At 51.4% G+C, this 12,663-nt stretch overlaps 1 protein-coding gene and 1 pseudogene across 4 annotated transcripts in view; both read right to left on the reverse strand.

The window, feature by feature from the left end:
* Window positions 1-12,663, reverse strand: part of WDR55 (WD repeat domain 55) — a 33,847-nt gene that overhangs the window by 4,382 nt on the left and 16,802 nt on the right. The window contains exons 1-5 of one of the 4 annotated variants that reach the window (XM_045027698.1): window positions 6,379-6,573; window positions 2,868-2,927; window positions 2,527-2,669; window positions 1,296-1,396; window positions 452-539 (exon numbers count right to left, since the gene is read on the reverse strand). In XM_045027698.1, the coding sequence (XP_044883633.1) occupies window positions 452-539; window positions 1,296-1,396; window positions 2,527-2,669; window positions 2,868-2,927; window positions 6,379-6,396 (410 nt within the window). In that variant the 5' untranslated portion in view covers window positions 6,397-6,573. Of the gene's footprint in view, window positions 1-451; window positions 540-1,295; window positions 1,397-2,526; window positions 2,670-2,867; window positions 2,928-6,015; window positions 6,036-6,378; window positions 6,574-12,663 lie in introns of those variants that run through there. The other 3 variants (XM_045027699.1, XM_045027701.1, XM_045027700.1) reach the window with 3 other exon arrangements.
* Window positions 7,225-8,182, reverse strand: LOC123376323 (annotated as a pseudogene).

The raw sequence follows: 12,663 nt of genomic DNA on the forward strand, positions 1-12,663 counted from the left end.
CCCAACTCAGCCAGTGGGGTCGGTAGAGGGTGACCAGTGGCCACCTGGACGCAGCGGGCTGTCACTACAGTCCTGGCCCCATGGCTGGCTCCAGGGTTTTGGTAATTTGGCCTGCTCTTTGCCCCAGCCTCCCATCTGAATCTTTGACAGCCCCACCAGGCATGGCAGCCTTAGGGCAGATTTCCCTGCTCCCCATCCCACACATGGCCCAGCCAGCACCAAGCAGCACTCAGCATCAGGGATGGACATGATGGGCAAGAGAGAGTGCACAGGAGATCAGCTCCCTGCCACGGGGAGCAGCCAGCTCTAGTGGAAACACTGAGCCAAAGGACACTCAGGGAGGAACCACTCTCCTGCTCTAGGGAGCTTAGGCAGCCAGTTCCCAGGATGCCCTCGCTGGGCAGGGCAGGGCAGGGCTGCATGGGGCCAGGAATCCCCTATAGACACATACCTGTGAGCCTTGGAGAAGCGTGTCACCAGCCGGCCCTCCTCCACGTTCAGGATGTGGATGGATTTATCCTTAGACACGGTGAAGAGCTCTGAGGACAAGACACACAGTATACATTCAGCACCCCCAGCCCATCCAGCAACCAGAGCAGCAGGAGTGACACCAAGTTACCCAACTCCAGTGCCCATGTCCTGTGCTTATCCCTCACCAGCAGGATTCCCCCAGGATCACTGTTACTCCTGGGCTCTGTGGCCATGAAGCCGGCCAGGATCCTAGCCCTGCCCTGGAGCAGCGTAACACAGTATGCTAGGGCGCAGAAACATTGTGGCAGAATGGGACTTTTGAGCTACAGGGAGGAAACCCTTGGCAGTCTGGTGAGGGAGGAGAAAGGGCAGCTGGGAGCCCTGCCCCTGCCACACCTCTCGGATCTCTAGTCTTCACAGTACGGACTGACTGCATGGCTCTGAGCAGTCACTGTGCAACAGTCAAGCAGCCCCAGCCCTGGCTCTCCACACTGCCCCCATACATCCCAGTCTCTCTGGACCCCTCACTCCCAGGCACAGCTGATTGCAGGGGGATCTCATCCACAGGCTGGGAGCTCAGCACATTTCCTGAGCCAAGCACAGCTAGGCCTGCTCAGGCTTCTAAGCAAACTCCAGCAAACTCCTCACACTGCTGCATGGCTGAGACCCAGAGAGGCTCAGCAGCCCCCCTTCCAGGGTGCAAGGAGAGAGGCTTCTCCCCGGAAGACAGAGAAAGGCATCCTCCTTGCTAGCTTGACCTCCACCCAGCGAGTCTGCACAGGTCGCTACAATGGTGTGAGAAAGTCGAAGGGAGGTGCACTCACTGTGTCCGTCGTGGGAAAAGGACACTTCCCGGCAGGATTTCAGGTGATGTCCTGAGGACCAGAGCTCCCGGTTCCCACCCTCCAGGCAAGAGTACGAATATCTGAAACAGAAGCATGTGTGTTAAGGCGACATCAGTGGGGAGCTGCTCCCTGTCTTGTCCTTTCAGGTGAGGAGCACACTTTTTGGGCATGGAAGGAGCATTCAGATCCAAGATTAGGGGCTCCTGGTGCCTTGAATGGGGAGGTCTGTGTCCAGAAGGGGCTTTCATGGTAAGGACTGGAGAAGGGGGGGATGTGCCATGTCCAGATTGCTGGGGCACCGCCAGCCCCCAGAGGTGGAAGGGAAACAGGAGTCAGAGGTTTCAGGAGATGGATTCACATGGAAGAAAAAAGATCCCGGTGGAGCAGGAGCCCCAGCTGTGTGATGGGAAAGGAACAGGTGGCACCTCAGCATTGAGAGTCAGCTCCCACAAAGGGAGACCCCTGCTTCCCAGCGCTCACTATCAGGAACTGGAGACTCCCCAGAGCTAGTAGGAGACCAATCTCCAAACCAATGGTATTGTGAGGGACCATGAATGCCGGGCAGGTTCCCTAGAAATCTAATCTAATGCCTTCCAAGGCAGGTCACTAGAGAGGCACCATTGCAGCTGGGAGAGATGGCAGGTCCAGCGAGAGGCAGAGACTTTGCGCTACACCTGTGTGAGTGCAAGACAGATTTGTGGCACCGTCAAGTGATGAAATGGAGCAGTGCCAGCCAAGAACCTGTTCCCAGTCTAAGTCTTGGCGGAGGAAGGATGATGTGTCCCCAGCTACAGCATCCCAAATGCCAATGCTCCGATACTGGAAGCAGCTTTGCCCAGCCCCCATCTTCCTCTGCAGAGATAAGTGGCTTCTTCAAGCCAACCTAGCCTTGGAGCATGGAAAAAAACACCTCTAAACACACATCACTCTCCACAGGAAGCCTCTTCCCAAACCCCAGGCTTCTCCCAGCTCCGTCACCTCCAGCAGCTGAGCCTGGCTCCTATCGACAGTGGTGGGGTGGGGCTGGATGGGCCATGGGGTCACAGACTCCTACCCATAGTATACACCCCATAGGGGCCCCTCTCTCTCTGCCTCCTGGGCAGTGCTGACCCCGGGGGTTTCCTTGCAGCTCCCTGGTTGCACTGCCTGGTGCTAGGGCCTGTTGCTGATTATCTACACAGTGCTCTTCTCTCAGATAGATCCAACTCACACATAGACATCGCCATCCACATCGCCGGCTGCAAGGATGTCCTGGCTGGGGTGGAAAGCAATGGTGTTGGCAGCAGCTTCAAAGGAGATGTCCTCTGGGGTGTCTCGGAGCCTGGGCTCCGGCTCCTCCTGCTCCGGATCTGCCTTTGTGGGGTAGAGAGACATGAGCTAGATGGTCAGCCAAGACACCACTGAGATGCTCAATTCCACTCTCCCCCATGTGCACACAGCGGCTGCTAGCAGGGCTGATGATTCCCCACTACTGAACCCTCCCCACATACATGGGGACACCAGCAGAGCCCCCACTGCTAATCTGACATGCATCCAAAGGGGGGAGCCGACCTGCATGTGTCCTGCATCTTCCTCCTCCTCCACGGCTGCCTCCAGCTCCTGAGACGTTCCCTAGGTGGAAGGAGAAAGAGATCATCAGATTTAAGTGAGGGAAGGTGCATCCTGGGAAGCAGGTCGCCAGCGCTGCCTCCAATCAGATACAACCAAGAGAACACACTCAAGACAAATCGGCCCACTCCAGCCCCAGCAAGAAATGTCCCCTGGGGCTAGGACCCAGGAGATGCTACTATGACAGATATGACTATTTCCTGCTATAGCCTGGAAAAATCCCATTGAACTAAGTATCTTTCGAGTCCACTGTATCAAACATAAAGGTTACGTGTTATCGAGGAGTGTATGTGACCTTGCTAGAGGGGAGATGGGATATGAGTTGGAACTTCCAAGGACTATACTGAATAATGAGCCCAGAATGAGCTTTTGGACAGACAGTGTCAAGTGGGGGAATCTCTAGGGGAGGAAAATGCAAATTCTCAACTCTAGTTATGCAAAAGCCCTCTAGAGCTATCTCCTGAGGAGAGGATGATTGTCTACTGCTTATCTGTTTCCAGAATCTGAAGATCAAAGGGCCAGGCTGTAAAAGGACAGACTAACCCATTCACGGATGTACTTGTTCTGGGCTGAAGCTGTTATGAATAAACACACAGCCATGAAAAAACACGTCACGGACCAGAAATCTGGTCTTTTGTGTGCTTTTACCTTATACTATACTTATTTCATGGAGGAGACCAGCGTTTTTCAAACTGGGGGTCCTGACCCAAAAGGGAGTTGCAGGGGAGTTGTAAGGTTATTGGGGGACAGGGGGGCGATTGTGGTATTGCCGCCCTTACTTCCGCGGTGCCTTCAGAACTGGGCAGCCGGAGGCTAGCAACTGTTGGTTAGGCACCCAGCTCTGAAGGCAGCACCCTGCCAGCAGCAGCACAGAAGTACGGGTGGCAATGCCAGACCATGCCACTCTTACTTCTGCACTGCTGCCTGCAGAGCTGGGCAGCTGGAGAGTGGCGGCTGCTGACTGAGGGCCCACCTTCCAGACAGCAGCGGAGAAGTAAGGGTGGCAATATCATACCATGCCAGCAGCCGCCGCTCTCCAGCTGCCCAACTCTGAAGGCAGCACCGCCACCAGCAGCAGCGCAGAAGTAAAGGTAGCAGTACCGCAACCGCCCCTACAACAACCTTGCGACTCCCCACAACTCCTTTTTGGGTCAGGACCCCTACAATTACAACACCGTGAAATTTCAGATTTAAATAGCTGAAATAATGAAATTTACTATTTTAAAAATCCTTTGACTGTGAAATTGACCAAAATGGACAGTTAATTTGGTAGGGCCCTAGTTATGAACTTGTAGCCACAGAAAAAGCCCTTTGTGGGCTTTGAAGGACTGACTTCACCAGAGCCCTTGTTGGAGTGAGGGGATGATCTCTGGAAAGCTTATTAGCATTCTTTGTTTTAATGTGTTTTCTCTATAATGCTTTCACCTTCAGAATAAATGTGCTTGCTTAGAAAACAGTTGTGGGGTAACTTGTAACTGTGCACAATCACACTGCTTAAAGCCTCTGAAGAGGAAGAGCAAAGTACAGCCTCTGGCCTGTCTAGGCTGCCTGGCTTGCTGGGAATAACACAGTGTAGGCAGGGAACTGTGCAGCCAAGAAAAACCCCAGTCAGGAGGGAGAGAGGCATGTGCTTCCACCCAGCTGAGGGGAGTACAGGTGCAGTTGTCCTGAACTATGACAGCTGCTCCCCTCACAGCAGGTTAAAGGGAAGACAAAATGTCCCTGAGTCCTCCATGGGGCACAAAGAGAAGGGCAGGGCTACTGGGCTCCACTGAGGAAGAAGAGTTGCTGCTAAGGACCCGCAGGGGATGCAAAAGGAACACCTACTGTTTATAAAAATGGAATCAGTTAACACAGCCCTTCTCCTGTAGCGTGGACAGAGTCTTGGGCCTGGTCTACACACAGGAATTGGACTAGTTTAACTAAATCTGTATAAAAACCAGTTTAGTTAAATGAGTGTAAATCAATACAAGTGTGTCCATAAAGGGGTTTGCTGTGGTGTAACTGAATCAGTTTAAAAACACACCTTTGGTTAGACCAGTGCGAGTTCCTGTGTAGACACAGTTGAAGACGTGAATGTACTGAATCAAAAGTGCAGACAGACAATGCCAGCAAAAGCCAGATATGATGCAAGCATGTCAAGGCCCCAGGTATAAGGGGGGCAAACTAATTGCTGTAGAATCATGCTCAGGAATCTCAGCACTCCTTTTAGAAACAACACAAACAAGCCAGCAAGTCAGTAGCACTGATGCCTGTGAGAAAAAAAAACCTTTCAAGTGCAACCCAAACACTAACACACAGGCAGGTCCACCCAGGCCTACAGGCAGCCTGTAACCAGAGTTCTCAGGGGTGAACTAGCCCATTCATCTCAATGACACATTAACGCAGGAGGCTAATGATATTTAAAATACCAACTCTAGTAGCTACTACAGAAGAATGACCACACTGGGTCAGACCAAAGGTCCATCTAGCTTAGTGTCCTGTCTTCCCACTGTGGCCAATGCCAGGTGCCCCAGAGGGAATGAACAGAACAGGTAATCATCAAGTGATCCATCCCATCGCCAGCTTCTGGCAAACATCCTGGCTAATAGCCATTGATGGACCTACCCTCCATGAATTTATCTAATTTTTTTTTAACCCAGTTATAATTTGGGTCTTCACAACATCCTCTGGCAAGGAGTTCTACAGGTTGAATGTGCATTGTGTGAAGAAATACTTCCTATTATTTGTTTTAAACCTGGTGCCTATTAATTTCATTTGGTGACCTGTAGTTCTTGTGCTATGAGAAGGAGTAAATAACACTTCCTTATTTACTTTCTCCAAACCAGTCGTGATTTTATAGACCTCTGTCATATACCCCCTTAGTCAGTTCTTCTCCAAACTGACAAATCCCAGGTTTTTTAATCTCTCCTCAGATGGAAGCTGTTCCATCCCCCTAATCATTTTAACTCCTCTCCTGAGCACTTTGGCAGGAACATCGAGTTAATCTGCTTGCCCATGAGTGCAGGGTGCAGTGACAAGCCTGTCCTCGTGCCGGGAGCCAGGGAGTCGATGTCCAGGTTTGCTGAATCGGGAAATGAGGGATACAAACCTCCCTTCCTTACTCCAAAGGGGGTGGGGGGAAGGGAAAGAAAAGTTTCCTCCCGCTACCGTGCGCCAAAAGCCTCAAGCAGCCTCCTGTCCCCCGTCCCCCACCAGCAGCTTCTCTCTCTGATGCGGCTGCAGCACCGGGGGTCGATCTGCAGCTCCGCACACGCGGGAGCAGCCCAAGAAAGGCTGAGGCCGGACCGGGACACGAGGGCCGCTGGCTGGCCGGGGACAGCGAGGGCAGAACAGGGTCCTCGCGAGGCAAGGGGGTGGGGCAGGGCGCATTTCCCCCCAACGCTGCAGCCTCGGGCCGTGACAGGAGGGGACGGAGTGACCGGCTCTGATACAGGAATTGGCTCGTGCTCACCTCTCTGGGCGCCGCCATGTTGGTACGGATCGGTCCTGGCAGGGGAGTAGTGGATGCGTTTCAGCCAGGCGCTTGCGGTAGGCGCCGGGCTGGCCTTTCCCCGTCCAGGACCCTATAATGTTTAATCTCTTGCTTTAATTATTTGCATGGCGCCGCCCCACTGAGAACTCTTAGAGCTCTCGGACAGCTTATGCAAGCGGGCCGGCTTTAGCTCAGCGGTTACTTCACGATTTCAACTCGTTGAAAACCCAGCCCCTCCGGGGGTTCGAGGCCCGCGGGCGCTATCTGGCCTTTTGCCCCGCGGATCTTCAGCGCTTCCTCCGGCGATCATTGCTCTCAACCTCCAGCCCCGCAGAGCCTTGAGACCGAGCTTCCAGGGAGGGGACTGCGTGGGGCGCACTGAAAAGCCCTGGCTGACACATCAGTCTCTAGTAAAGGCGCTGGCCCAGAAGGGGGGCCCTACTTCACGCCACCTGCACTGGACAGGCTGGGAATGTGCTTCTCTAGCAGAGGTGGAAACTGCCCCCAGCTTTCCAGTAAGAAAGAGGAAAGTCTTAGCCAGGCTGGGATCTGACTCCATGGGCCAAATCTCTCACGCTGCCCAGCTCTGCCATGACCTGGGAGACACACATGGCTTTGCTCCCTGCCTAGTTGTGCAAGATGGTATTTTCTCACAGTAAATAAGGCACAGCAGTGGCACCAGAAAGCTGTTGGCACTGCCCTAGTACCCAGCGGGCCTATGTCCTGGCCCAGGTGTCACAGTCATTTTAATTGCAAACTTATTCTTTTAAACACAGAGCATGGCTTGCTTAGAAAACTGAGCCTTCCACTTGGAAAAATAGTGGGTTTTTTGGGTTTTTTTTAACAAGACTCAGGGGTTTTTATTCGGTCTTTTAGTTGCGTATCGTACATTCATTTGCCTTTCCTGGCCCTGATCTTCCTCAGGTAGAATTCTAGTTCCTTGCCTTCCAGAATATAGCCGTCTGCTCAGCCACACTGTCCAGGTCTGGAGGCGATGCAAGCAAGCAGCTTTCCCTGCTGGAATTGTTCCTCCAGGAGGCCGCTGATCTTGGCATTCTTCTTCCACTCATCATATTTCTTCTGGATCTTCTTTGAACGCTTTTTGTTTAAGATTTCCTCCTCTTCAGGAGTCAGTTTAGCGCCCTTCTTGCGTCCGAGAGGCAAGGCATAGTGGACTTCATACCACTGTCGGTATGGGATACTGTCGACGAGAGCGATGCAGTTCTTCACCAGGGTCTTTGTCCGCACCAGCTCATTGTTGAAGCATTGTTTCTAGGCAATGGCAGACAAACCCTAGGCAAAGGTTCTAAGCCCCATTTCTCTCTTCTTCTCTAGGGGCCCCTGAACAAGCAATCCGGCAGCGTTATTCCCATGACCCGCCGGGCAGTTTACGGGAAACCAAAGTCTTTGGGTTCCGGTGGGAGTATGGTTGCAAAGCTGAAACTGAAAGGAATTGACAGATGGGCAGCACAAGGAGTGGAGCCTACAGCTTAAATTGATACCAGGCAGGGTAGGAGGGAGGGATAACTCAGTGGTTTAAGCACTAGCCTGCTAAATTCAGTCTTGTGAGTTCAATGCTTGAGGGGGCCATTTAAGGATCTGAGACAAATATTGGGGCTTGGTCCTGCTTTGAGCAAGGGGTTGGCCTAGATGACCTCCTAAGGTCCCTTCCAACCCTGATATTCTATGATCCCACCCATTCTAACCTGCAACCCAACAGGAGTCACACAACCACAAAGAGCTATTGTAATTTTATTGCATCAAAAAGGATTACAAATGTCATGGTAATAGATAAAACAGAAAATATCATATTGCCTCTGTTTAAATCCATGATACATCCACATCTTGAATACTGCATAAAGATGTGGTCGCCTCATCTCAAAAAAGATATATTGGAATTGGAAAAGGTTCAGAAAAGGGAACAAAAATAATTGGGGGGTATGGAACAGCTTCCACAAAACTGTGATTTTTCATCTTGGAAAAGAGGAGACATGATAGTGGGCTATAAAATCATGACTGGTGTGGAGAAAGTAAACAAGAAAGTGTTATTTACTCCTTCTCATAACACAAGAACTAGAGGTCACCAAATGAAATAAATAGGCAACAGGTTTAAAACAAACAATAGGCAGTATTTCTTCACACAATGCACAGTCAGCCTGTGGAACTCTTTGCCAGAGGATGTTGTGAAAGCCAAAACTACAACAGGGTTCAAAACAGAACTAGATACGTTCATGGATAGGTCCACCAATGGCTATTAGCCAGGATGGACAGGGATGGTGTCCCAGCCTCTGTTTGCCAGAAGCTGGGAATGGGTGACAGTCTTACAGAGGTGATGCCAGGCTCTCTCAGGCAGAAGCGGCTCTGTCCCGCTCCCTGCCCAGCTGCCAGGGAGAGTAGGTCAAACTTGTTTGGGGAAGGGGGGAGGCACAGGGAGAGAAGGACGGAACCCCACGGGCCCCTCACCACAGGTAATGTGGGGCAGGGAGAACAAAGCAGCCCCAGGTTGGATAGGGGTGGAGGGTGTCCCTTGGCAGAGGAGACACCTGGGGCAGTCACATCTCCTCCTCTTTAGCTTGTGCCCCTTGTAAATTGCCTCGGGGGGGGGAGCAGGGACAATCATGGCAGTGCAGGGATTGGATTTAGCACTCTGGGCATCGGCTCAGGGCCGGTGCAACCCATTAGGTGACCTAGGAGGTTGCCTAGGGCACTAGCATTTGGGGGGCAGCATTTCAGGTCCTTCAGTGGCCGCCCTGATTGTCATCGGCATTGAGGCAGAGGGACCTGGGGCAGGGAAGTGCGGGGAGGGCCGCCTGCAGTAAGGGGGGGGCGTGGCATGCAGGGGAAATTCTCCCCACCCCAGCTCACCTCTGCTCCGCATCCTCCCCTGAGCATGCCACCCCCTCTGCTTCTCTCCCTCCCAGGCTTGTGGTGCCAAACAGCTGATTGGCGCCGCAAGTCTGGGAGGCGGGAGAAGTGGAGCGGCGATGGCGTGCTTGGGGATGAGGCGGAGCAGAGGTGAGCTGGGGCAGGGAGCTGCTGCATGGCTCCCCGGGGCCGGGGGGAGCTATCTGGGGGGGCTAACGGCGAGGGGGAGCTGCTGCACGGGGGGTGCCTCAGGACGGAGGGGGGGTGGGGAGCTGCTGCGGGGGAGGTGCCTCTAGGTGGGGGGGGAGCAGCCCCGGGGGGGCACCTTAGGGCAGAGGGTTGCCACAGGGCTCAGAGGTGGGGGGGGCGCAAGGTGGAAGTTTCGCCTAGGGCATGAAACATCCTTGCACCCGCCCTGCCTCCCCTAGCACAGCCGTCCCTGCCTCCCAACACCTGGGCCATGGTGCCCCCCCCCCGGCCTTTTCCCATCCCTGATCTGACCCTTCTCCCAGGCTCCCACGGCTTGCTGCTGCTGTCTGGCGTGAATCTTCCTCCTCTCCTCCACCCCAACCCTTTCCCCCTTTCAGGTCCTGCCGCTGCTGGTTGCATCTCTCCTCAGCAGCATTTGCCCTTGACTTCAATAAGGGAAGGGGCAGGATTTCACCTTTCCTGGTTTCTGAGCAGTGCCTGTGACTTACCACACAACATCTTATGGTGCCAGGTCTCCCAACAATAACCTTTGTCCTCAATTTTTCATAGGAATATATCCTGGATGGCCTTGAAAAGCAGATGATTCCCTTACTAGTGCTAATGCCAAGCACTCAAAAAATTATGAGGCAAGCCCCCAAATATCCCAAGATTGATTTAAAAGTCATGAGATTTTAAAATATAATACAATTGGGGTTCTTTTTATTTGCTTTCTGGTTTTTGAGCTTTTAGGGGCCCTGTTTTCCAGCTTTGCCCCTCTCCCATGAGGGCTAGTATCTTGTATTTGTTGTAGTCAATGATAGCTGAGATTCTCACATACTCACAGGTCTCTACAAGGTGAGGCTCTAAAAATAATAATAAATGTTGCTAGATCAGTGCTTAATTTGTAATGAAAGGTGTCAGGGCTCAACCTTTTTTTTTTTTTTTCTTTCATAAGTGACGCAGCAAGCCCAAAGGTACCAGGGCTATGAATTGCCAAGCCTACAGGTGCTGGGACTCAGCCTGGGCAAACGCTTGCACAAATTGAGAGAGAGAGTGTGTGTGTGTGTGTGTGCGCAGCTTAAATTGGTTAAAACCCCTAACTTTCAGTACTCAGCATTGCAGAAATGTTAGACTGCCAACCTGTGTTGTAGAGATGTCTTCTGTTTAAAAAACCCCCATGAATAAAGCTACTTTAAGGGAAATTACTGCTTTGTCCAACCCCGAATAGCTATGAGATCTTTGCTCACCAATTCTCATAAAACTTGTATTTGTCATGCCTTTTGGGGGATTTTAGTATTACGAGCTATTATAAATAAAGTGCATTTCATTGATTGATTTTAAAATGAAATTAGTAACCGGAAAAAATGGCCAGTATTTTTTTTCTTTAATCTGTGACAATTATAAACTACTGTAATCTGTCATTTACTTTCCAGAATCTAAAGTATATCTAAGTATAATCTAAAGTTCTCCTGCGAAATGCCAGCTGTGCAGACCTTCCGTGGCTGGATCATTCTTGTGTTTTTATTTTAAGTACAAAATAAATATGTATAACAAATTTAAAAGTATGTAATTAGTCATTTGATATGTCAGATGGTGCCTTTTTTTATGTGTTCGCTCCCCCTGAAGTTAGAACCTGGCTATGCCACTGACCCTACAGGCCTGTGTTCTGGCCCTGATTCCCAGGTGATACTAGGCAAGTCACTGAAAGCTGAAGCTTTGGAGACAGATGCTAGTTTTTGCCGTGTATGCTCTGTGCTTCAGTTCCCCATCTAGTGCTCCTAGATCAGCACTTCTTCACTCACTCAGTTTCTGACATCCCAGCCTGTCAGGGCTACGGACACATCTGGCCATTTGTATGGGAGGGTGGGGAACTGGCAAGGGGTTCAACTTTCCCCCCCAGAGGAGAGTGAAGACTGATGATTAATAAGGGGCACCAAGGGCCTTTGCCAAAGACCAGACTCTCAGTGACTGGAGCCCAAACCCTCTTCAGCCTTAGGAAAGGGGGTGGGGTAGAGCAAGCACCCACAATCCAGCTACAACCCAGGACCCAAACTCCCCCCATCCCCTCCTCTGCCTCGTGGTGGGAAGATTTAGGGTGGTTTGCACTGATTTAGGACTGGCCTGAGATTAAGGAAAATGCTGGAGAGGGACAGGAACAGATGAATCAACTGAGCACCTGAGAACTTGGGTGCAGCCTGATCTCTTCTGGGTACAAACCATGGGGTGGAAGCCCTGTGCCCACAGAGCCTCTCCCCTTCAGTGGAAGATTCAGCAATTTTCAAGGGTGCAAAAGTCTGCCAAGTCCACAGCTGGAGGAAATGGGGAGCAGGAGAGCAGGTGAACATAACAGCACTAACACCCACCCTGGCTGGGATCTAGGGCATGGCACTAGGAGTGCCTAATTTGGTCTTCATTTGGATCTACACCTTGCTAGTGACAACCAACAGCTCAGCAGCTCAGTGTGCAGTGACCCCAGTGAAAATAGTAGCAGAAGGCTGAGAAACACCCCAGGGAAAGGTTCTAGAGCCATTTTTGGTGGGGGTAGTTCATGTTTTCTAACTCTCTTTTCTAGGAAGACCCTGAACTTTGGGGACCCCTCTCTTCCCTGCCAAGAAACTCAGCTGCTTTTCATGACCCAGTAACAGCAGCATTTCCCTTCCTCCCATAGAACACAGAGGGCCCTGGGATTTTCTCCATCCTAGTGATGGGCACCATTAAAAAGGTTCAACTGACTGCTCAGAATGTAACTGTAGCCCAGGGCTCAGCAACCTTTCAGAAGTGGTGTGCCAAGTCTTCATTTATTTACTCTAATTTAAGCTTTCACATGCCAGTAATACACGTTAACGTTTTTAGAAGGTCTCTTTCTAGAAGTCTATAATATATAACTAAACTATTGTTGTATGTAAAATAATGTTTTTAAAATGTTTCAGAAGCTTCATTTAAAATTAAATTAAAATGCAGAGCCCCCAGACTGGTGGCCAGGACCTGGACGGTGTGCCACTGAAAATCAGTTCCAGTGCTGTCTTTGGCACGCATGCCATAGGTTCCCTACCCCAGCAGTAGTCCATCAGTGGCCCAGCCAGGCTAAGATTAAATACAGCCACCGCTGCATTGACTCTTTGGACACCAAAGCAAAAGCAGCATTTGCCTCAAGAGCCAGCCCCCAGCAGGGGATAAGCCCCTCCAGCCATACTCTGCCTCCTTCTGTTT

The sequence above is a fragment of the Mauremys mutica genome, chromosome 8 (assembly GCF_020497125.1).
Source record: "Mauremys mutica isolate MM-2020 ecotype Southern chromosome 8, ASM2049712v1, whole genome shotgun sequence".
NCBI classification, from domain to species: domain Eukaryota; kingdom Metazoa; phylum Chordata; order Testudines; family Geoemydidae; genus Mauremys; species Mauremys mutica.